The sequence below is a fragment of the Cygnus olor genome, chromosome 5 (assembly GCF_009769625.2).
Source record: "Cygnus olor isolate bCygOlo1 chromosome 5, bCygOlo1.pri.v2, whole genome shotgun sequence".
In the NCBI taxonomy this organism is placed as follows: Eukaryota; Metazoa; Chordata; class Aves; order Anseriformes; family Anatidae; genus Cygnus; species Cygnus olor.
This window is the reverse complement of record NC_049173.1, coordinates 52492073-52517460: the sequence shown is the minus strand read 5'-3', so window position 1 is coordinate 52517460 and position 25388 is coordinate 52492073. Positions and strand designations below refer to the sequence as shown.

The window sequence follows — 25388 nt, the reverse complement described above, 5'->3', positions numbered from 1 at the left end:
TCCATATAATGATTTTCTGGGTAGTTCAAGGTTTGCATATAAAAGCTATCCTGAATTGTTGTTCAAGACTGACAGTGAGTACTTAGCTAAAATTAGTAACGTGTTAATTAATTTATTTTTTTTAACTTTAATATTGTATCAGTCAATTGCTCCTTACGTTACCAACACATGCCACCAGTTAAACTTTCAAATGTGAGCCTTATTGTCATATACTGGCGATCACAGATTAAGCTCGTTCTGTTGGATGCCGTGCAAACACAGAATGAAAAAAATAACCACATGGGAGGTTCTAGCTAGGAGTCAACACCTGAAAACAGCGGTTTGGGCATTAAAATAAACTTATCCTTATTCAAGGGGAGAAAAAAAAATAATGATAGATTATGCCATTTTTATCTCATCACCCTCAGTGTAGTGGGTACTGTACTAAATAACAAACAAGACACAGTACCTTCCCCATGAGGTTACAATCCAAACGGAAGAGCACAAAGACAGAATTCCATGAAGAACAAAGGAAAATGTTTTGTGTCCCAGCATGATTTTGTATTTAAAGGATACATAACTACTTTTTCATTTTGGAAGGGTTGTGGACACATTGAATAGGGTATTTGTAGAAAGGCATTCCAGCTTTGCAGATCATTTTGATAAGATCAGAGACAGATACAAGTTGTTAGGAAGGAAATCTTGGACAGAATAAAATGGAGTGGAAAGTCATGAGCTGCAAGAGCAAGATGCATGGCCTCACGGTTGATCTCATTGTGGAATTCATTGGGAAGCCAGTGCCTAAATTTGAAAAGTGGAAGAAACTGAAGCTTCTATACAACAAGAATTTGCAAGAATGATTTACAATAACACAAATATCAGGGGTGAGACAATCTTGTTTGTGATCCTGCTGTTTTGGGTGGAATAGACGTCATGGAGTATTGAAAATACTCCATGGACTACATGGATGAGTGGAGCTACTCATCTTTGGCTTGATACTAGTTTTTCAAATGAGAAAGCAGAGCTGAACAAACCTGGCAGTGAGACAACACATGGGTGTCAATGAAATTTAGAGCATCTTTCACAGAGGTCTGCAATGAAACTGGGGGTGGGAACTTTGTTCTTTCATTTATCCAGTCGTAAAGTGCAATATTTAGCAAAATTGAAGCCTGATAGAAGGCTTCACAATTTCATGACTGAAGTCATGAAATACCATGAGGTAGCTGATGAAAGACCAAAATTCAGTTCTTCACCCGTACTCACTTTTTGTCCAGTTCCTCCACTATATACATAGTTGCACAGAAGAGTGGGTTTTCCTTCATACTCCTACAGAGTATGTAAGGTAGTGTAAGATTGCCTCTCTGAAGTTTTTTATTTTTTTTTCTAATAAGAAATTGCAAGTTTAGCTGTTCATTTACTATGAAGAAGGTTGTATCTAGATCTCTAGTACTGTGCAACTATTACTTAGACAATCCAGAGTTAAGCTAAGGGAAGAAATGCAGGATTTTCATCTAAAAGGTTGTCCATCTGACACTTAATATATTGCACGGTGCCATACAGTGCCACCATCTTGAATAAAAATTTCATTTTAGAATTAGTTTATGTGACATCTTTGAGATAAGTGGCATCACAGGACATGGCTGGACATGAGAAAATCAGAGCAGCAGGAGAACATGCAAAGCAGGAGGAACCTTAATCAGGAGTATCCTTCAACACAAGCATCTGAACCTAGATAAACGCTTTCAGGGAAAGACCCTTTGGTGTTGTAGTCCTGTTCGTTGCTGGACCATGAGGACAAGGAAGTAGATACAAAGGAGAGGGCAGAAAAAGAAGCAGTAGTTAGCTCTTTGAACACAGAGAATCCTTCTACACCTGACATGAAAAGACATAGCATCTGCAATACCACAGGAAGGTAGCTGAGCTGTGTGCAAGCTGGAGAATTCCCTCTATTGCACAAGCTATGCAAATATAATTGTAGGCTAGAAAGTGCAGTGACTCATAGGTGAAGTGGATGTGAGAATATCTGGGTTAAAGAGAGCCTGTACTGAGAAGACCATGTGTAGGACCTTAGAAGTTCCCAGAGAAAGGGAAGGGAAAAGAGTTAATGAAAACTCATTAGAAAGAGTCATCCTGCCACAGAATTTTCTTTGAAGCGGCACATGAGGAGCTCCTGAGGGTGTTTAAACCTGGTGGCACTTCAAAACGCTCAGATATCAAGATCAACCAAAGATTTGGGAGTGGCATCGAGGGACAGAGAAAAGGAAATATGAACCTCATGAAAAGCATGAACCTCAGAAAATGAGAGCTGGAAATAATACATATATATATTTTTGGCAGGACGCAGTATAGACATTGAACCAGGAATCAGAGGACTAATATATATTATGAGGGTGCAGGCTGAACCCAAAACATCACTCCTGTCTGCTGGACTCCAGCTGTTGTAAAGCTCTGCAGAGAAAGAAGAGAGCGGCCCTGCCTCATGGTGTTTCGCCTCCTGCAGTTCTCACTAATCAGGTGACCCCGATGACGTACGCATCAATATTCACAGTGATAAACCACAGGCTTTCCACCTTTTCTCAGCTGGACATGCAAAAGACAGACTAAGGGTGAACAGATGGCAGCAGAGGTGATTCAAGGCCATACTAACTTAAGATCTCCGTATTTCTGCAGGGGAGGTGGACTCAGGGTGGGAGAGTTGGATATGAAGGCTTTGCAGGCCCCGGCCCATTCCTGACCCTCCTGCACTTTGTGACAGCGGGTGGAAATGGAGCAGGGGCAAGCTAGAAGGGAAAATGCTGCCTCCAAACCACCTCCCTGTTGACTTTGTGTCATCTACCACGTACCCATGGCTTTGGCTTCCAGAGCCACCTCGCAGCTCTGAGGTGTTAGGCCCTCTGAGGCCAGGATGCTCCATGGAGAAGGAGCGATCCCGTGTCCCGGCGGCGGGGTCAGGGCCACAGCTCCACGGAGCACCTCAGCTTCTGCAGAAGAAGAGGCACATGCAAGGTGTGGCGAGCTAATCGCAGCCGTGTGCCGGTCATCGCAAGGCATCGGTCATTATTCTTTTTGTCAAGCACAAGTTGAGCAGGGTTCTGCCATGGGAAGAGGCTTCCTGTCAGTCCTCACTGCCACTCGGTAAGCCTTCCCCTCAGACAGTGAAGACCATCCGACTTTTCCGGATTAAGAAACCCGCTTGAAATTAGCAATAAATCAAACCTGCTCTTCACAGGCAAGACATCTGTTGCTAACCACGTCGAGTGCAGCAGCATTAAAGAAAACCAGGACATGCACCACAGATGGCTGCAGCCAAGGTGGAGGCTCAGGCTCAGTGGATGCTGAACACGAGTTTCTCCCGAGCTACCAGGCTCTGCAGTTTGCAAGCCCCCGAGAATTAACCAAGCAGCTTGCATCCCGGGTTGCACATTGCAGAGCAGCAAAGTTTGGAACATGTAATTCGCTTTAGTTTCTCTATAGATCAGCTAACAGAAATTACTATGTATAAAGATTTCCCTCTACAGGTGGTTAGAGCTTGTAACAGCCTCTCACTTTCTTGCATCACTTTAATTAGTATTTTGTCTCATCATTTACTTTGTTATTATTTTGCCTGTACCCCTACACTACGGGCTTGCAGAATATTCCCAATGGTAGCAAATTCTCTATGCAAGAAATGTCAACTCCCTTCCATCCCCCTTAAGCTTTAACGCTGCTGACTTGGACTCTTTTTGCAATTAAAATTCCATTTGCAAGCTTGTTACCCGAGTGAGTCAACCCCTTCGTTCGCCCCCCCACCCCAAAATGTGACAAAGTGAAAGTTGCAGCCTCTGCAAAAAGTGGGGCGGGGGGTCTTAAATACACATCTCCCTGCCTGCAGTTTGGGCTCGCAAACTAGCATGCTCTCCTGCAGGAACATCAAATACACAGGACACACGACACGACAGGCTAGAGAACTCTTTGCAAGGAGAGGGAATGCAATGTTGTCCAGTCTTTCAAAACGCAGGCAGCAGAACAAATCAGAAAAGTCTACTTTCTTGTAAAAGCATCTAACAGCTGAAATCAGGAAACTTTGCAAAAAGCAAAACACCTGCACACACAGACACACGCACGCACACACACACAGAGAAACCTACCTTGCAAAATCTTCTTCACTTATTTTTGTATGCAAAGAAAAAAAGAAAGAAAACAACAAACCAAAACAATCCCCAAACAAAACGAAAATAAATAATTCCCCCCCACCAGAAAAACGCTTTCCCTTCTTCCCCACGCCTTAGCTGGATTTCTAGGGAATTTGGGGACGGGTGGGAAGAGCAGAGGGTGGAGGGGCTGTATAAATAAACTAGAGCGTTTCGAGCCGTGTATCTCGCAAAAGGCTGTGGGTTTCGCGTAATGTGTGTCTGCACTCTTCCAGGAGAAAGGCAAAAAAAAAAAAAAAAAAAAAAAACAGCCAGAAAAAAAAAAAAACAGACAGGCAAAAAAAAAAAAAAGAGGCAGGAAAAAAAAAAAGAGGCAGAAAAAAAAAAGAGGCAGAAAAAAAAGAGGCAGAAAAAAAAAAAGAGAGAGGCAAAAAAAAAAAAAAAGGCATAAAAAAAAAAAAAAAGCGAGCCAGTTCGTGTTCAGAGCCTGACTTGGAGCCGGGAGCAGCAGCAGCCCCCCCCCGCCCGCCCGCCCGCCCGCCCGCCCGCCGCCCACGCACCACCCCCGCACCGCTGAGCCCGGCACCTCCCGGGTGCCTGCGCGGGGCGGAATCGCGCAGCCCCCGCGCAGCCCCCGCGCTGCCCCTGCGCGCCCCCGGCCGCCCGCGCCCCCGCCGCTATTTATAGCCCAGCGGCCCGGGCGGGCACACGCGTGTGTCCCTGCCTGCCTCCTCCCCGTGCACGCTGCCCGGGACAGGTAGCGAGTTGCGTGGGTTTTGGGGGGGTTTTCACTGCACTGCGTCTCTCTCTTTTTTTTTTTTTTTTTTTTTTTTTTTTTTTTGGGGGGGGGGGGGGACACCCTCACCCCCCCCCCCCCCCCCCCCCGGTTTGGGGTGCGGGAGCTTGGGGTGCCGGAGCGGGCTCCCAGCCCTTGGCTCCCGGTAGCACAGTCAGTTCCTCCAGTGTGTGCTATTGACCTGCATTGACGTCATTGCGTCATTAGGTCTCCCTTAGAAACACTGACTTTCAAAAATAGTATCAAATTAATTCAACTGGCAGAGAGAAGCCACTAGCTGGAATGAGCCATAAAACTCCAGAATCTTCAGCCCGGCTTTGCTGTGCTGCCCCCCCCCCCAGCCCCCTCCCGGCAGAGCGGGGAGAAATCAGATTGTATGGAAAATACCATTGATGGAATAAAAAAAAAAAAAAGAGAGAGAGAAAGAGAAAGAAAGAGGAGGGGGGGCAAAGAGAGACCAAATTAGATTGCAAACCCTAGACCAGCCTCTCTCCCTCTCGTTCCTTTCTCTCTCTCTCTCCCCTCCTTTCCCTTTTCTGATCTAAAAATAACCCCCCTGCTTGAGCTGACTGCGGTATCTTTTGTGTTGCATCTTTCTGTTTTTAGCCTTTGCATGAGCCATTGAAGGGTGGCCCACGAGAGATCAGAAGCGCAAGATATTGATCTATCGATACCCTCCGGGGCCAAGAATTAATTTTAAATGAAAGAGCTGCACCTTGATTTTGGCAGAGGGTGGGTGAGTGGGTGGGTGGGTGGGCAGATGACAGGGGTTATTTTAGGATACCGTTCACATTCTCTGAAGCCGCAGCTTCCACTTTCTCCCTCTAGATTCATTTTAAAAATATCCTTCCTTCCTCACCCCACCTCTCTCACGTGGACCTGTGGGCAAGCACATGTCACCCCCATTCATACAAACACAATGCAACGGAGCAGCGGTAATTTGCAGAGATGGTACATTCACAAACAGCAGCACAGTCCCTTTAATGCAGGTTGATTTCACAGAAAGGACACCGCAGCCCAGAGGAATTTGATTAGACTGGTGATTTAAATTTGCAATCTGCTTATTGCTTTCCTTATTGTCTTCACCCTAACTTAGCAAAATTGATTTAATCTCTTTTTTCTTTCTTTAAAAATAAACAGGAAAAAAAAGTCCATTTACACTGTAGATGGAAGACCTGAATCTCAGAACCGGGGGTAGAGGAAGGAGGAAACATCGACGGCGGTCGGCTCGCCAGAGCTTTGGGTCAGAGCCTCCAGCAGGCACCCACCCCTCAAGGCTCAGATGCCTCTGCCCGTGACCCACGCTGCGCAGGGGTGCACACACTTGCCACGCACCACATCTAACCCTGCAACGTTCACAATCCAGGGGAGTGTTTGAGGCTTTTTTTTTTTTTTCCATCAGTGAAACTATTCAGGAACAGAAGCAGTGTGCTAGACAGTAATAATTTGCAAGATCGGGCCATAAATAGGGCTCTCACCCTGCAAACATTTATTCACGTGCCAAGTGTTAAGACTGTGACTAATCTAATTTGAAATCAAGGGGATTACTCATAGTAGTAACATTAAACTCATGCACGTTTGCAGGATCAGGGCCTAAATGATTTTTCACCGCTGCAGCGAGGCACTGTTGGGTGCACCATGTGTTGCTTGGGGTGCTCCAGCCCCGCGTGCTCTCAGAGCCGTCCCGGGGAGCGTGGCTCGCTGGGCTGTGGTGCAGGACGAGCACGGCTCTCTGCTAGCGACGGCGCACGCAACACGCCTCGACGTTCCCCTGCCCCATCAGGTCTGGTTTGCTGCCGACGAGCCTCGTGGAGGCCCTGGCAAAACGCCGCTCGGTGCAAATTTGGAGTCGTCTGAGTGGGAAGACCCGGCTACCCAGCCTGCCTCCGGCAGGCGTGTCATGAGCTGCTTTCCTTCACATAATGGCCACGCGTGTACTCTGCCTGCAGCTGTCTCGGCGGACTGCAGATTCCCTGAAGTTTAGCAGAGGTGGGCACAGAGGCTCCACCCTCACATCTAGGGGAAAATCTAGGAGAAGAACGAAAGCACGGCCATTGCGTGAATAATACATTAATGCCTTCCTCTGTGTTACTGCTTCTCTTCTTTATTTCTCAACACATGGTGTGGCCCTGTTCAGGCTGGTCTGTTGCCTGGCATCCCTTTCCGCTGGTGCACAGCCCCCACCGATGACACCACTGCAAAAGTTGCTGACCTTTGGGCTCGAGCCCCCGGATCAGCTCGTGGCAAGCTGTCGGATCAAAGACGGAGCAGCGCTCATGTGCAGTGAGACATGTGCTGAGGCAAGAAGGTTTCCAGGCAGATTGCTGGTAAAATACCCGGGTGATTCCAGGTGAGACAGGGTGCTCGCTGAACCTCAGCTGCACCCGCGCACCGAGCAGGTGACTGCTTCTCTCGCAGCTCTTGGGAACTGCACGGTGCATGCAATTCTTGCTTTTTCCAGGGGTGCCTTTTGTCCAAGCCCCACTATCTCTGGTTTAAAAAACAACATTTGCGAGCGCTCTAAAATAAACAGTCCGATTTTGTTTTAGAAACCTAAGTAGTCAGGAAAATCAGTAATGACTAACAGAGGGGAGATAGAAGATGGTTAAAAAACAGGATTAGGTTACACGGAGCAAGGCAAGTGAATACAGTCAAGAAAAAACAATAAGTTGGTCATCTGCCCCAGTAAGTCACTGATACAAAATCCCTTTAACCCAGACCGCTCTTGAATTGCTTTTTTTTAAAAAATATTTTTTTTTGGGGGGAGCACAGGGAAGGGATTGGGCACGTGTGCTGACCAAGCAGGGATGGTGTGGGTTGGTTGGATGCAGAAAGTGGACAGGACCAAGAGCAGAGACCAAGCAGGAGGGGACAGGGCTCTGGAGAGGCAAAGGGGATTGGGAGGAGGGGGATTAAAAGGTGGCAGAAAAGGGAAACAAAGGAGAGGGAGCAAAGCTGGGGCCCTGACCCAGAAGCATGAAGGGAGGCTGGGTGGAGGAGGAGGCACAGGTCGGCAGGAGGGAAAGCGAGCTAGTGACTCCCTCGCTTCCCGCTGCGTAAGCAGGAGCTGTTCGTCCGGGGGCAGATTGCATCCATCTCGCTGCCCTTCTGCTGGGGGGGTGCAGGTGGTGGTTTCCACCACGTGGCACTTTTGCCCAACCAAGGGCAAACCCCTGGGTTTCCAGGGCTGTTGAAGCTCTCCCCGGCATGGCAGGAGCATGCTGGGCTTGGACCTTGGCTCTTGTCCCCTGGCCTGCCACCTGGTACAAGTGTGCCTCAGTGCTGCTGTGCTCCTACTGCCCCACAGATCCCCCAAATCTCCTCCAGAGCAGGGCAAGGCTGAGACATGGTGTGGGAAGAAGGGGGAAGAGAGCTGCAAACAGGGTGTGTGTGGAGAGGAGGGTGTCAGAAGACACGGAGGGACAAAGTCTGGGTGCAATGAAGGGGATTTCAGATGCACCACAGGGGAGTAAGAGATGGAACAAAGGGATACAGGGGATGAAAGCAGAGAAGAGCAATGCGAGAAGCTGAGCAATTGGGCTTCACGAACTTCTCAACCAACACCAGTACCTCACAGGGCTCTGGAGTGCGCTGTCTCAGGTCTCCTACACATCCTTCAAGTTGCCTTCGTGTCTGCTCTGCTGTTCGAAGTGGTGTGCTCAGGGGCTCCAGGCTGCTCCCCGGCTCCTCCCCAGGGCCACACGCTGGTACCTGCAAGCACAGGAGGGTGAGCAGAGGGAACCCGATGTGGGCAACACAATGAGCCCACACAGTGAAGAGAGCTGAGCTCTTGACATGGAAAAGGTCACTTTTGGGGGAGGGACAGGACTGAAGACGATTACATGCTCCAGAACTTTGCTTATAAGGAATTAAAGTTGCTTAATTTCCTTTTGGGACTTAGGGAAGCAGAGAGTGGCTAAAAGACAGAGCGGAAACCCTGGAGATGCAGCACTTGCACCGCACACACTGTTCGCAGTGCAACCTCAGCCCTGCCCTCCGGGCACCAGCACACACACCTATGCCCTGCCTCACCCGCTGCTGCTCTGGAAACGAGCACAGAGGGCTCCAGCACAAAGCCTGTCTTCCCTTGCCACGGCAAAAGGCAGTGGAAGGTCGTGCACAGCTGACAGGAGCAAGCTAGGCTTGGCCTATGTTCAAATGCTGAGCCTACACGCATCACGCTGGAAGTCATCTTGACGTCTCCCCTCCTATGCAGATTCCTTCGGAGGTGGCCTTGCTCGGCTCTCCCAAGGAGCAGCAGGTCACACCGATGCACACCACCAGGCTGCTGGTTCCTGCGGCAGCAGATCTCTACGGGCACATCAGGCAAACCTCTGTCGGCAAACCAAATAACATGCACCTGTCCCCCCAGCACAGCCCTCGCACTCTATCATGATATCAGCTTTTCCAAGCTGCTCCCACTGATAATCAATACAGCCACAGTCAACACAGCGAATACACTCAGAATAGATGCAGATAAATGCTGGATTTTCAATTTGTTGTTTGTGTTTCTAATAATAGCACACCCAAAGAGAGCGTCTCAGGTCTATTTATTAGGCTCCTCACTTTTTGCTGTGCCATTCCCTGGAGCTAATGCCAACAGGACACAGTTAAGGTGGTGCTGGGGAGTGATATTTCTTTTAACATTTTATTGCTGACTTCTCAGACGTTGCAGTCCTGTGAATATCAGAGTTTTCTAGAAGAGCAGGGAGACACCACGCTAACTGTGCAGCAACAACTGTTCTGAGCACTAAATAACGGTAAGGGAAGACAGCTCAGTGCACACAGTGCTTTGTGGTCAAATCTAGCAAGATCGCAGTCCAAACGAGATACCGTAAAAAAGAAGGACTAGAAAAGGGCTTAGGGAGGATGGGCAAGGTAAGTTACTGAATGTAATTGTTGTGGGTCAGACATACCTTGTTATTTTCCATTTTTTTTATCAAATTGGCATCCTGTGTTTAAAGACCACTAGGAATCACTGTGTAAGGTGCAGCCCTGGAAGAAGAACTTATGGAAGTGAGATTTGGGGTCTGGACAGGCTGCGTGGCACATGGACTCAGGGGCAATGTATGCCACCTCACCTAAACAGACATCAGGGCATGCGAGGAAGGGGTTGTGTGAGTATAGCCCCAAGTCAAAAGATGATGCCATTTTCTCCTACACAACTGGAAGCCCAAGGTGGAAGTTTGGGTCTGCACAGAGTGCCAGGAGCCCAACAGATGGAGATCTAGCAGGGATTTAACAAAAGCAAAGTCATGATCAGCTATGGCACCACCGAAGCCCTGGCACGCCCACAGCACAGTGAAAGCCCCCACCCTGCATCCTACTTATCAAACGTGCTCCAGGGGTGAGCCGGGCTTCCTGGTCCCTTACCTGCAGCTTTGCCCACGCCACACAGAAAACACTGAATGGCGTGGTGCTGCCGTCAGCACCATGAAGCAGCCGTGCAGTTTCTGACAGGAGACCCCTCTGCAGCAGTCCGAGATACGACATCCCAAGCTTTAGCATGCTTCAGGCTGGGTTTAGCTCTGCTCATTTCCCCAGCAGTTTTAAGACACACACACATCGCTGTTGTGTCAGAGTGTCTTTCAGGACAGACAGCCCTTGGCAGGTTTCTCTCTACCTCCATTGCATTGTAGCTCAAAGTCTCAGAGAGGCCATTTTGGACAAACTCACTCAAGATCTAACTGTTTCATACTCCAGGTATATCCAGCCTGTTCCCCCATCTTTTTGTATAAAACCTTACGGTGCCCACGTCCTGCTTGCACCTGCACAGCGGGAGAGACAGAGAAAGAGGGCAAGGCTGCCTTCTGACCCGCGTAACAGGGGCTTTCTGTCTTTTGTAAGGGAGATGAAGGGGTTCGAAGCCTGAATCTTTGAAGCTGAATAATGATGGCTGTAGGCCTGGTCCTCCCCTGCGTGGCTGCTGGAGGAGGTGCTCTCCGTGACGCACCGACTTGTCACTATGGAGCAATCCAGTATTTCCCCTCCTTGCACTATGGGGACAGCGCAGGCAGTTTTTCTTTCTGCCTGGCATTTTCCCTCCCCCTCCACATTGCAGAGAGGCAGGAAAAAATCCAGAACGTGGGGCCAGGCTCACACTGTGACTCTGCCCTCACTTGGGGTGCAACCTGCCTGCAGGGAGGAGCACACCCTGCAGCTCACGCCGGAAGGGGGGTCCCAGCCCACGGAGGGTGCAGGTCTGACGGCATTGCCCAGGCACTTTGAGGGAAGGGGTTATGGGCAGGCAGACATGACCGTAGCTCACACGTACCTGGTATCGCTTAGGGCCGTCCTGACCACTCCTCTTTGCCAAAATTGTCCTTGGCTGAACTCCACTGCAGTCACCGGAGTTCCAGGCGGCGAGTTGCACATTTTGACTCATATCCTGTGAAGTTAGAAACTGACTCCCAGCACATCTGGCTCCATTTTGGATCGAGAAGATAGGACTCTAAAAAAGCCAATAAAACGACTATTTACTGTCAGACACCCAGCCAGAAAAGCTTCTGCTCATCTCGTATTTAATCTTATCCATTGCACTGGGAAATCTATGTGAAAGCAGGACTTCGCAGTGGTCACCAGCAATTCCTAGTCCTTCACCTCACCACAGACGCATAGTGTGGCCATGGCAGAGCTGGGCTAAAGCACCCCCGGGGGACCAGGCTCCCCGTCAGTGCTCAGCCCCCTCTCTCCCCTCCCCTCTGCACCCCTTGGTGCACACCCTGGTCCCTGGCACGAGTGCTGCAGGGCAGGAAGAGGCAGCAGAAGCTCCCTGCGGTGGGGAAGGGTCTGTTGCACCTGGCAAGGAGATGGAGGTGAACGTCTGGTTTGCTGACGAGTAAATATTCTTCCCAGGCAACAGGCTCCACTCCCATCTTGTCTAGCAGAGGAATTAAAAATGTTTGGCAGCTGAGCACATTTGCTACAAAACCTTAAAAAAAACAACAACAAAGCATCAGCAGAGCAGCTCAGGCTGGAGCCTGTGGCTGTCACTAGCATCCTCCCAGCTTTGGCGTTGCTGCTGTCATTACTTTCGGTGGAGTCTGGGAGCAGAATTAGCCTCTCTGTCCTCCCCACCCCAGCGCTCCCTGCTTAAGCAAGAAAGAGCTGGCAGAGTGGCCACGGGTGCATTTTAGGACACGAGTGCCCTGCTGTGCCTCTTTGTCTGCCTGTGCACAAGCCCCAGTGCCGAGCTACACCGTCACCAACAGTGCCTTCTCCAGAAGCATTAACTTATGCACACACCATTCACCAATTGTTCAGCGTTTTTGTCAATGAATCCACATTTTATGAATTAGAACAGACCATGCCCCCTTGTGGCTTGACTTCGCTCCCTTTTCCAGGCTGCGAGCCCCCTCAGCACCCGAATTGGGGTGACTCCGGCGGGGAGAGGTCGTGCTGGACCCTGCCCCTTGGTTACAGATATCCCCTGGAGGAGGTGTCTGGGCGTCTGAGCGCTGAGCCGAGGGGACAGTGTGCGAGAAACAGCGGCTGCTGAAGGAGGAGGAGAGGGATATTTATTTCTCCACAGCTTTAGGAAGGGTTTAGCTAATTTAATCGGGCTGAAAAGCAGCGCGGCTGACACGCAGGCAGAATGCAGTCCCCTGGTTATCCGTGGAGCAGGTACAGCAGAGTAAATGGCTCCTGCCTGACCTATATGGCTCTGACGTTCGCTAGAGAGCACGAGTGGAGCTGATGCTTCACAGCCTTCCCTCTCCTAACCCCTTCCAGTCCCTACCATGGGATTTTCTAGGTTACGGTAGCACTTTAATTACCTGAACCAGTTTCTGCTGAGACCCGAAATGATCTCCATGACCTAAACCACAGAGGGAATCCTGAGAGGACCCGGGTACAGCGCTTTGATTTGGGGACCGAAAGAACAACGTGCACCAACCACAGGAGAAGAGGCAAAACCGCCAGTGCAGAGCCCGCAGATGAAACCGATTTACAATTAGGGTCACATCCTGCAGTCATCACTCACAGCAAAACCCAAGGAAAGGCAAGGAAGAACAAACCTCCCAAAGTCAGCGAGAGCCCCGGCGCCGCAGGTTTGTCATCTGCTGGCCTGTGCCTGGGGCTGGAGCGGGGCCCTGAGCCCGGCTATTGCGTCTCGCCTTTCCTCGGCGAGGCTCTGCAAAGCCAGCAGTTGGTTCTGCACCTCCTGGGGGCCGTGTGGCTGAATTATTGATGGCGGGAGGTGAAAAGCAATAAACAAGAAATCAGCCAAATTGCTAGCGTGAGGGAAGAACAGGTATTAATACAATTACGAAAAATGAAGCCCTTGTTCCTGCAAATGGGGGAAGGAGCGCAGTGTGGTGGTTAAAGCAGAAAGGGAGAGGCAGGACCCCAGGGCTGCGGCTCTGCTGGGTGCGTGGGCAGCTGGCTGAGGCCTCGGTAAGCGCTCAGTTGATACTTGCCTTACTTGAGGTTGCACGTCCTTTGGTCAGGGGTTTCCTCGTTATTTTGGGGGGAGCAGCTAGTTCTGTGGGGCCCACGGGCAATGCTACGAACAGAGCTGGTGCTTGATGAAAAATCCACGCACACACATGTGCTTGTGTGTATTTGTGACCCCTTCCTATTTAATTATCTGCCTACATCATTAAAAGCTTTTAGGGGTGGGTGCCTTTTACCTTTCTGTCTGTACACACAAGGACCTCGATCATGATTAGGGCCTCTTAGAACGGACACAATACGAGTTTAAAAATATATACAGTAGTGGGTGTTGTGAGTGACCTTTGTTCCTTCTGCCTTAGACAGAAAGCCTTGTTTTTCAGTAAGCCTTACACAGTCTTATATAGCTTGTGGGATTTTTTTTACCTCATGTGGCTGTCAGTTTAAGATACTCGGGTGGAATATTTAACTCGGATGCTTTTCACCTTCTTCTCTCGCTCTTTGCATGAAGCAGCACAGGTTTCTTCTCCTGAGCGAGCAGAGTGTCTCTCATAAAAACTATGGCAGCTAAATCTGGGATTTTTGTGATTTCTCCTTCACAGGTCTCGGTTCAAAATATTCAGTCTTGCTGAGAAAGCCCCTTCACACACAGGGAGATCTAGAGCAGCCAGTAAACTAGATCATGTCTCTTTCCTCCTCAGGAATGCAGCAGAGGAAAGCAGCTTCCTAAGATGTCTTCCTTGGGGTCAGGGGCTCCCAATAAGAGAAGGGGAGTCAGCACTTGGAGGAAAAATTGTAAGCACCACCTGTTCACAGGAGAAAATTACCAGGACTGCAGCTGAGATCTGCAAATTTCACCTCTGCTTTTCAAAGGTACAACACACATGACGCTGTCCAGGAGAAGGCAAAGATGGTTTTGCCCTGATGGATTTGGCACTCCTGTGAGAGATGTCTGGGGGGCTGCTTTGGTTAGCAAAAACATTCTTGAGGCTGTGATATAGCCCAGAATATCTTTGGTGCTCCATGCTACATAGATATTAACTCTATTACATTCCTTGTCTCATGGCCACTAAATTAATGAAGGAATTAGCATAAAGATGCTTCTACTGAGATGCAGCTTTCCCTGACGTCGGTGGCACCGCTCCCGCCTTGTTTGCCAGCAGAAATGGGAGCAGAGCGGAGAGGTCAGGGGATCTTCCCCTTTGCTCACAAACATATTTGGCCTGATATTTCTCCCCCTGAAGGGATGAGCATCTCCTCGCCTGGCCTCCCTGCCCCCCGGGCCTGACCCCCACCAGCCCACCCTGCAGCTGTGGGAGCCGGGGGGCTGCAGGTGGAGCCCTGGGGGGGCACGTGTGGCCGCTGCCACAGGGTGGGCAGGGGGGTGAGGGGCTGTGACGAGGCCTCCCCTGTTGCCCCTGCCCCAGCGGGGAGCAGGGCTGCTGCTAAGCTGCGCCAAATCCCCCTTAAAAACCTGTGGTTTGGTGTCTTGCTGGGTTTTATTTCTCTCTCCTGTTCCTCTCTCGCCCTGGAGTTCTGTAGTAGCCCTGAATTAGCATGTCACGTGTATGGCATGTGGAAATGAATCAGGGGCATGTGAGGAGGAGGAGGACGCCTGTGTCTGTGTTTGCATCCAAGGATCTCCTCTCACTCGGTGTTTGCGTAGGTGTCTAGCTCCCTGCTCCCCTCCCCTCCCTGCCTGCCTCGCTCTCCCTGCCTCCCTCTCATCCCTCCATCTGGCCAGCCCAGCTCTCCCTGCCAGCTCAAGCAATACCTCAGGCAGAAAATGCAGATTTTTCTCTGCACCCCGGTAGGAAAATGGGGTGGCCCTAAGCTCCCCGTGTGTACTCAGGGGAGAGTCTGTGTGTGCTCCCAAATACAGGCTCCCTTTCCTGCTCCCTCCTCCATCGCATTTTTGCTCCTTAGTCAGCACCCGAAGCCCTGCAGACTGCACCGAGGGCAAGATTATTAATGCCAACGCAACTCAGCACGGCCCCCAGCCCACCCCAGAGCTGTGGGGGTCACACTCACCCCCTGTGAGGAAGCTGCCACTGGCGGGGATGGGACGCGTCCCCACGGGGGGCACCTCAGCAGAGGAGCCCGGTGCGGTGTGGGGGCGAAGGCCCAGCTTGGTTAGAGCTGGGGGGCCAGGAGGGGTGCTGAGGCCATCTGGGGTCACAGCCCATCACCCCAAAACAGGGCTGGTGCCAGGAGGGGCTGGGGAGTACACCCTGAGCCTTGTCCCTGCGGCAGCCACCCGCACCAGCCCAGAGCCCCCCAGTCCCCAGTCGCGCTCCCGTTAGACCAGTCGCCCCCTCCCCTAGTGACAAACTCCAGTCCTGCCTTTTTTTTTTTTTCCTTCCCTCCTTTTCTTTTGAAGTCTCCCTCGGCACTGGGCAAGCTGGGATGTTTCTGCATCCCCCAAGGCCGCTTCCCAAGCGGCGGGGCTCCCTGCCACCAACTCCCAGGCTCCCCCGGCGAGGGGCGAGGCTGGCCCCTCGACGCTTCCACTCCAAGCCCCCCTCCTGACTGGGAATAGCCGCCTCCCTCCTCAGCGCTCTCTTCCCTCCTCGGTTCTCTCCCAAACCCCATCTCTGATGGCCCCCTTCGCCCATCTCCACGTCGCCTGCCCCCCTTTGCCCCCAGGCTTTCCCTTGCCCGGCCTGGCCAGGGCCCCGTGTCCCCCCCAGGGGCGGCTGCGGCTGGCGGCGAGGTGCAGCCCTGCGTGAGGCAGGCTATAAATAGCGCCCTAAGCTCCGCTCTCATTGACACCGCTTGGACAGAGCACGGAAAAATAAACAAAGGAGACTCCGGCTCCGAACGGCGGCCGCATTCCTCCTGCTAAATAATAACAGATTTTCCACCAAGGTGCGCGGGTAACGCGCAGACCGGTGTACGAGGGAGGGAGGGAGCAGGAATCAAAACAAATTATACACACCCAGTGCGTGTCAATATTTTGGTCCCTCTCATTCTGCCCTGTAGTAGCTAAGCACACACAGATTGTCTATATTTAGAGAAGGGTATATTTTTAAATACTGGGAGATGGAGCTTGTTGCCATTAATAATGGTGGAGCGCACCGAAGGAGGCAGCCCTGGCGAGGACTTGTCGAATGTTGCTTTAGTGACATATAGAGGCCTGACAGATAAAGGACAAGGCAGGAGCAGAGCAAATATTTTGAAATCAAGCAGTGATTACCCTGAAGTTTGCAGTTGTGTTGCTATTTTTACACAGGGGGCTGTTTGCACCGGGAGATCATCCGCAGTTCCCTGGTGCAGAGACTCAGGCAGTGGGAAGGGAGTTATATTATCAGGGGTTTATTTTATTCGGTGTTTTCCTTCTTTTTATTGAGGACAGAACACATTCTGCAGCAGAAAGCTTCAGCTCACTATGGATGAAAGCAGGGGTGGGCACAGGGAAAAAAAGTAGTGTTTATTACCAAATTCTGGGATGCTAACTCAGCCCGCCTTAGGAAGGGCAGCGTCTGCATTTTAACAATTTTTTTTTTCCGTCCTGTCCTTCCCAAAATAACCTCTCCCAATCTGAGTGTTTCTATAGGGATTTTAATCGCGACTTGTTATGTATATTAGTGGAAGAGGAAAACCATTGATTAAGACCTGCAATATAACAGGCTGGGAGAGGTACATGCCTGGTAGTAAAAAACTGGCCAAGAAGCATAATACGTGAAGGGAGGAGGAAGAGAATGAAAATAAAATAATAAAGACGAGGAGCAAAAGACACGACGCTTACATTATCGTTGGGTAAATGAACATTGGGTGATTTACCCAAGGCCATGGAGTGAGTCTGTGGCATCACCATCTCATCCATCTCAACGCAACACTCCCTATGTGACCAAGAGGATGCTTCATTTTTTTTTTTCTCCCAGATGTCTCTGCTTAGACATTTCACAGGCAGGGTGGCTTACAGAAGCAGAGATTCCAGCAATTTTCCTGCTGCTCTCCATGGAGGCACACACACTGGTGGGAGCAGCCCCCTTGGCTGAGGCCCCCCATGGCACTGGGGACACCGGGACAGATATGAGGGCCCCCTCCGCTTCACAGCAGCTCTCCATTATGTCAAGCCTGGGGACGGGCACATTTCCAAGGAAAGCCACTCCTGAAGGGCCGTCACCTGTCCCCACCTCCAGGTCAGGGGAGCACTTTTCACAGCAGCATCCAAGGAGGGGGCCAGCCCTCCATGGCCATGACAGTCACTAATTAACAGATCTGTGGACACAGGTACACCCCTGATTCCTGGCAAAACCCAGCCAGGTATGTTTTACACACGCTTGTGTGCACAAAGAACACCTGATAGGCGGGAAAGTGTGGAGGAGATGATGCTCCTCAGGCTCTTCCTGCTTCTGCCACTGTCTGACCTGGGTAAGCTGGCAGGGTAGAGCAGGAATAGCTGGGGAAGGTATGGGGTGAAATTAATTAGTACCTCATAATGGATGGAAGAAGCCAGAGAGTTTGGGCTGCACACGCATGGGCCGTACAGCCTGGGAAAGACAAGACCTCGCCTCATCCTGGACTGGGCTTCACAAATACTGGCATGAACCTCCAGCTGCCCCTTTACTTGTGAAGATCTGGGTGTTTTTTTTTTTTCTATTTTTTTTTAAACCTTGGAGTGCTCAGCCCACCTGTTTGAGCTTTTATCTCACAACTTCCCTACAAACAGACTCAGCAAGAGGCAACAGGCTACAGCTGCCTCCTTTCCTGTGAGGGAGAGGGGTGGATGCGGCGGGGCATTTCAGGCTGAGCCAGCTACACTAGCTGAACAATCCTCCCTTTACATCTACGCACGCAGTGCAGATCTATCTTCAGCTGAACGCTAGAATGAGAAACAAGCCGGCAGCCTCGCGCCGCCCGTCTGATGCAGGTGCAGCGCACCCCACACACACGCCGGGGACTTGGGGGAGAGCAGGCTGCGGTGGGGAGGGATTCCCATTGAGGAGCCCCCACTCACTGCCTGCTCGGTGAGGCGCGGGGGAGGGCTCCTCTTCTCGGCGCCACAGACACGAGATCAGTTGCCTCACGATGGCACAGTTCCCTGACTCGTCTGGGAATTCATGCGCCGCTCTCATTTGCGGCCTCCAAGCAAACGGGACCGCGGCTGGAGCGACGCTCTGGGGCTCGTGCCGCCACTGCCCACCTGGCCCCTCGTGCAAACCCATCCCTGGCCCCAGGAAAGGGCTGCCTGGCCACGGTTCTGGGTGGGTGTTGAGCGGGCCGGACCTCCCAGCTGCAGCACCAGTGCAGAATGACATTGAGTAGAAAAGCGGCTATTTCAGGAAAAACAGTCTTGCCCTCGCAGCCTCCCCCTGGTCTGATCCTTGGTGATGGAGGGTGGCACGGGATTAGCTACCAACTTTTGCATCTGATATAGCTGCATCCATGGAACCAGGGGTTGGGAAGTACACTGATTTATTACAAGCTCTCGTCCCCAGATGAAAATGGCCCTCTCCTCCTCTTCATGTTTTGGTTGTGACAGCTCATCACGCTAGTGGTGGTGGAAGCTGCTCTAAGGGGGCTGCTGCAGCACAGCAGCACTGGAGGGCACCTGCACTGCTCACCTACCCAACCTGCGAGCTGCAGCAGGGTCAGCTGCCACCAGTGCAGCTCCTGACTGATGCCTGCTGAACCTCCTTGGAGGCTCTGCCAACATCCATTACCCCGCAACCTCCATTTCACAGAGCATTTCTCTGCACAGCAGAAAGCAAGTGCAGTGGTTCAGCACTGGCCATGCTCAAGCCCCCAGACGGAGAACGTGGACGGGCCCAGCCAAGGCCTGTGGTCGCACCACACATGGGGACGTGACGGCCACACATCGGCTCCTCCGTCCCAGCCAGCAGCTCCCCAGTTAACACAAAACACTAAGGCAAGCATAGGTCGAACCCGCTCTGCAGAGCTGCTAGGCTCTTGGGTCCTGTAACTACCAGAGAAGCGGGTCCAGGTACTTCCTAAGAATTTTTTTGACAAGCATGTTGATTCACGAAAAACAAATTGGGATGAGGTGTGAGGGCAGTGAAGACAAATGCATCTATGGAAGACGGCTCTGAGGAAGAGCTGTAATAGGAGGCTGGGGTGTGGGATGACTCTTATCCGAGCACCAGGACTAAGATTTCCATTGGCCTTGATGACAATAAACCTCCAGCTGACAACGCAGGCTGCTGTTACGCTCTGATGTATCTACAGGGACAGTGGCACCATGCCAGCTGGGTGTTTTATTCATACTTTGTTACTCTTATAAAGATAGGCTCAAGTGACTCATATGTCACTGGCCACATACCATACATTTAAACTCATTGTCATGGATTTGATTTCTGGGGGTTAGGTTGTCGTCTTTTTTTTTTTTTAAATATTAATTCCTTTCCCTCCACTCTCCTCAATTTAATTATGACTGTGTAATCTGGAGATCTGTAAAGCTCTAGCCTGAGGTCTCTGGCTATCAAGTTTCCATGTTCACAATTAGCAAATGGAGACGAGAGCAGCAGCACTGGAAGAAAGCAGTTTTAACTTAAGATCCTTAAGAGGATCTGTGATGCTGTGGTCTCATCACTAACAGGAGGGCCACGGATGAGGAAGGATTTAGGTTTCAATCCCAAGTTTTGGGGCATTTAAAATAATATGAAAATCAGTCTTTGCTCGACTTCCTAGAGCTAGATAATTGTTAAGCAATGAGGAGCACTAAAGGGATTTTAAGCCTTGCTCTGTAGTGTTCAGGTAACATTGTACCATGCTGATATCTTGTTGGTCTTAGCTGGGAAGTTCTCATTTCTCATCAAATGTCACTGAACGGTGGCTTTTGAGCAACACAACCCTGAAAAGTGTGTATTTTTTTCACATTCTGACTGTCAGCTGTTGCTTTCCCCCACTGTCTCGTGCCACAATATCCTCAGTGACTTCTCTCTAAAACTTTGTACTTGCTGCTAGACAGAGCCTCGTGGGCACCAGGCACAGTCTAAAACCTTCAACATCAAGAGGAAGATAAGAGGCTCTGAAATGTCCAGGTTGTCACCTGTGGCACTTCCCTCAACATTTCTACATTGCACCGATGTGTGAGGACCAGCATTAAAATCATGGCAAAATGATCAACAAGATTGGCCAGAAAGTTGCTGGCAAGCTCTTGAATTCAGTATCTGTACACCATACATTTTATACCACGTAACATCTGAATTCCTAGTATCACATTCCTGCAGTGCTAACTAGGCATCTTCAACCTCGTGTTGTCTTATTTTAGGATGAACTTAAAATATAGATTCAGAATTATACCTTCCCAGAATCAAGAAAAGCAGAGGTGGTGTTTTGGGAAAAGATTTCAATGAAGTGATTGGATACAGCTCACGAACATTTTCCATTTCTAGAACAGATGTGCAGACATGAGGCATTCTCTACCATAACTCCCATCTTCCTAAGAAGCCATTTCCCCCCACCCCCCCTTTTCAGAGGAAGAAATTTCAATTTCTTTTTGTAATTTTAAATGTAGTAGAGTGAAAACAGGTAAATATTTGCACTTGGATTTCTCAAGGAAAACATCATACCTGTTACCACCTACCTGTGTCTGATGATCTACCCTCCATCACAGGAGTATTACTTCCATCTCAGATGCTATGGATGCTTGCTCAGGTCCTGTGTTGTACCATGGTAATTGGTTATCAGGGAAAGAGAAGGGTGGTGTCTACACATCTCCCATACAGACAGCCTTCAGGCACCCCAAGATGCTAGTTGTGTCCAGCAGACCTGAAATTAAAAAAAGAGAACTCAAAATTTGCTGATACAATGAAAAGGATAAGCTCATTTATGCAGTGTTATGCCTTAATTGTCACAGCAATGGAAAAATACTTCTACACTGTTCCTAATTTTTCTTGCTGTAGCTGCAGCTGAGACCTATTAAAGGGTGTATCCCTGAGCAGGTGGTCCCATGGAGAGACTTTGAACTGTCAACAGATGCGGGGAAAGAAAGGGAATAGGAGCACACAGTACGTCAGGAAAGGCATCAGACCTTCTCACTGAGCTTAAACATGGGACAGATGCAGTGACACAGTACGTGAAGCAAGCCATTTCTGACTAACTCCCTCCTCAGCAATGATGCTCCACTTCTACAGAAATTAAGGACAATGCAGATAGCCAGAAGTGCGAACCTCCCAGTCCAGCTTTCTAAGCTGCAGGCTCCTAGAAAGGCGTGCGAGGGTCTGGAGGCTTGCAGGCTACACGTCCCTCCACCCTGTCATGGTACCAAAGATGGTTAGAAGATGGAGGATGCTGTTGTGTACTTGGTACTGCAGTGGTCTGGCACTGCAGCCTAAGGAAAAGGAGGAAACCTGACGTGAAGGTTAAAGTCAAAACTGAGACTGCCACCTCCTAATTTCTGTTCCAGGTATTACCTGTAAGGTGGCTTGGCACGAGTCCCCCTGGTGCCTCGCTGCCCCTCTTTGCACGGCAGGGTTAATAACGCCTGCTGTCGCCTAGCTGGGGGTGCTGAACGAAGCCGAAGCTGCAAGGGGCTTTAGGAACCCCCGCTGAGGGGCGAGGAAGCAAACCACGAACTGGCTGGTAGTAGACGTGCAACACCCTCCCTTCTGCATATCTGCTACAGGGAGGCAAAGGGGAAAATGACTCCAAGAGCTTCTCCTTTTCATTTTGCTGTAGACTTCTGCTGCCTATTTCTTGTGTCTGCTTCACCAGGGAAATTTCTTTGGATCTGTCATAGAGGCAGAAAAATCCCAGACCAGTTTTTTTATTTTATTTTAGGGTGGAGGCAGTTGCAGATAGGAACCAAACCTGTACCTTTTAATCTCTCTATCTGGCTAGATTAAATACATTTATAGCACACAAAATGTGCTGCAAAGTAGAAACTAGAAGGCTGGCTTTGCTGGGCAGGAGAGAGTTAATCCCTATGGGGTGCTCATGTACGTCAGAGCAGGTTCCTGTCTGTGCAGTGCTCAGCTAGGATTGAGAGCTTTTGTTCCTCGTTGTTTTTCATGATTTCTTTGCATTTAATAGTGTTTGGATTTTTTTTTTTAATACATTTTAAAGAGCATTTCAAGCTGGCAAACGGGGGGCAGAGCGAGAGCCCTGTGGCCTGCAGCCCCCTCCTGTGTGTCCCAAGCCCCTGGCAGAGCACCCCAGGCAGACAGGGGCAGGACGTGTCCGCACCGCGGCCGCTGCCACACCCTGCAGGGGCAGCCCCGGCTGCGGCAGGGCCGAGCCCCGGCTCCGCTCCCGTCCCCTCCCGGGGGGCCGCAAGGTGCTGGGGGGCTCGGGGGGGGGCGCTGCTCGCCCCCTGCCCAGTCCCTGCCCCGCTCGGCCCCCGGCCCCCGTCTCTGCGGGACCGGTGACCAAACCCCGACGGCCCCGCTCGCGGCTCGTCCCTTCGGTTTTTGGCCGAATTTCGCTCAGCTCGGCGGGGAGCCGCGTCCTGGCTCGCCGGCTCTGAACCCAGCCCGGGGGGTTCAGGGGCTGAGGGACCCCGAGGTGGATCCCGGGGCGAGCCGAGGCGTTTCGGGGCAGCCGCAGGGCAGGGGAACGCCCGTGCCCCGCCGCGGGCCGGGGAGGGCGAGCAGGGGGCTCCCCGCCCGCAGGCGGCTGCCGGCTGCGCCCAGCCGGGGCAGCCCCGAAGGGCAGGCGGCGGAGGCTCGCCCCGTCTGGGGCTGCAGGCGAGGGGCCTCGGGCGGGAGCCGCCCCGGGCCGGGGCTTTGGGGCCGCCCGGCTGCGGCGCCCCGGCTCTGCCCCGGCCGGGGGGTGAGGCGGCGGAGCGACAGCCCCGGCCCCGACGGCCCCGCAGCCCGAGGGGAGCACGGGGCTGCGAGCCCGGCCCGGCCCGGCGCCGCTCGCTGGGCTCCGGCTGCCACCTGCAGGCCGCAGCCGGCAGCGGCGGGCCGCGGGGAAGGCGGGCGGCGGCAGGCACGGGCACCCGGGGCCCCGCCGGGGCAGGGCCGGCCCCAGGGCGAGGGCCGGAGCTGCCGGGAGGGGCCCGGCCCCGGCGGCGAGGGGTGGACGGGGCGTGCTGGGGGGGTGAAGGCTCAGGGGGAGCCCTGAGATGGAGGCGGCTGCGGGAGCGATGCGGGGTGGCAGGGGACGGGGGGTGAGGCCGAGGGGGGCACTGGGGCCGGCTGGGTGCCAGCGCCTCGTGGGCAGAGCTGCGAGGCTCTCACCTCAAACGAGTGCCGTGGGGCACGGCTGGGGCGCGCTGTGGGGTGGGACAGCTCCTACCTGCTCCCCGCGGGGCAGGCCGCTCACACCAGCACGGGTACGGCCACAGAGCGAGGCAGTCAGGGCGCTGCCCTTGGCCCCTTCCCAGCTGCGCTCCAGCTGCCCGCTCAGCTAGCGTTCCTCTGAGAAACCAGGAGCGTTCCGGCGATGGTGCTGGAGAGGTTCAGCACCGGTAACGTCTCCTTGCCTGGCCTGGAGCAAGGCACAAACACCGCAGGGGCGAGGGATCGCCCCGCTGCCTGCTCCTCAGCCCCTGCAGCTTCGAGCTGGGCGAGGAGAGCCTGGCTGGAGGGGGCAGACAGCGAGGGCGGCTAGCAGCCCCCAGGTGCTCTTCCCTCTTCTTCCTCCCACTCCTCCCACCTTCCTCCAGCTGCTGGTGCTGCTCTTTCCTCCCACACAGCAGCTCTAAGAGGCTGTAGGAGACGGTAAGGAACAGGGGAAGCACTCGGAGGCTGACAGCTGCCACTGCCTGGTTTCTCTGCAGAGCCCCATCTTACCTCCACCTTTGCAGTCTCCTCCGTTTGCTCAGAGCCGGCCGCAGGGCTCACAGGGGTGGCCAGACTGTGCCACATGGAGGAAGCGGGACACAGGGAAATGCGGGTGCCTGGGAGCTACAGCTGGGCTCTGGGAGGAAGCCTTCGAGGATTAAGGAAAAAGAAGTAAAACTCTGCTGGTCCCCCCAAAGCCAGACGTGCGAGCCAGGCCCCATTTTGCTGGAGACATCAGGAGCAGTGCACAAGCAAGTGTACGAGACTGTAATCGAGGACTGCTGGTGGCACTGGGAAATGAGAGAGTTACAAGGATGGATTCATTTCCATCTTATCCACTGTGCCTATGTAGTTCATTCTATTAAATATCCCCCCCCCTTTTTTTTTTAAACTAATATTATGAATTCATCCACATGTCTAATTCCCCTCTCAAAACTTGCTTGCACACTCTGACAGAATTAGAAAGTCTTGCTGCTCTTGTTCACTAACAGAAAGTTTTAAAGTCAAAGACTTGATGGGTTGCCTGTGGAACAGACAAATCACAGTAACCTGATATGCTAGGACACACTATCTGGACTGGAAGAACTGCAGCTGTCACTCAGTTACCCCAAAACACATTAAAAAGAAGAATGGAGCTCAGGGCTAAGCCAATAAACAAGAAGACAAAGAAAAGAAAAGCCCTCTGCCTGGATTCACGGAGCTAATAGGCAGGCCCTGCTCCTCTGCCTAGCACCCAAGAAGGCTGAAAGCACAGAAGGGGTTTGTCCTGGCTTCTCATCGGAAGAGTTTCTAAGGAAAGAGAAAAAAAAACTGGGAGTTTTTCCTCTTTTCTTCCTCTTGCAGGTCCTCCAGCTGAAGAAAAGAAGCCTTGTCAACACTAAAATATGTCCCATTGTTTGTTGCGCTGGTCAAAATGTCTTTGAAGCATTTTAGGGGAAAGTGGTTCATAAGAAACACTCTGGGTTTCTACAAGCACAGAATATCCTATTTATCAAAGAGGACACGGGGATCTTTGTCAGGATAGCAGTGTCGGTGCTACGCTGCTCTGCTCCTGAGGAAGCACAGTCCTTCCCCCTCAGCTGGAGAGGGGTTCAGTCGGGCTGCGGCCGCCCTGTTACATGCTCCCCGAGGTGCTTGCACTGCTGTAGGTGTGGGAGCGGGGCCGCTATGAAGGCTGAAAGGAGGGCCCACGTAAACCTGCGGCACGCTACGATAAAAACCCTTGCAGGGCTCTTGCAACCCAGTGCTGACCAAGCTGCTCCAAATCATTAAAATTGCCCTGCGATGACCACGGGCAATTAAGGAATTACCGCTTGTAAGGTCATTCAGTTCGCCTCTGTCAGTTCATTGAAACAGACCGTAAGGCACCGCGGTAACCCACAGGTAACGCGCAGA

At 51.8% G+C, this 25388-nt stretch overlaps 1 protein-coding gene and 1 long non-coding RNA gene across 11 annotated transcripts in view; one reads left to right on the top strand and one right to left on the bottom strand.

Annotated features, from left to right (window-relative positions):
* LOC121071188 overlaps positions 1-21929 on the bottom strand; it is a 94110-nt gene extending 72181 nt beyond the window's left edge. For 3 of the 10 annotated variants that reach the window (XR_005820429.1, XR_005820431.1, XM_040559248.1), the window contains exons 1-3: positions 11704-12592; positions 11180-11356; positions 8476-8616 (exon numbers count right to left, since the gene is read on the bottom strand). Coding sequence is in view for 1 of the 10 variants with exons in the window: in XM_040559248.1 (XP_040415182.1) it covers positions 8476-8616; positions 11180-11356; positions 11704-11904 (519 nt within the window). In the remaining 9 variants the exon portion in view is untranslated. Of the gene's footprint in view, positions 1-4106; positions 4338-6366; positions 7396-8475; positions 8617-11179; positions 11357-11703; positions 12593-20848 lie in introns of those variants that run through there. The other 7 variants (XR_005820418.1, XR_005820421.1, XR_005820430.1 and 4 more) reach the window with 6 other exon arrangements.
* On the top strand, positions 13557-15090 carry LOC121071189. Its single transcript, XR_005820433.1, has 2 exons — positions 13557-14091; positions 14170-15090. It is a non-coding gene; the product is annotated as an uncharacterized LOC121071189 (long non-coding RNA).
* Positions 21930-25388: the final 3459 nt, after the last annotated feature.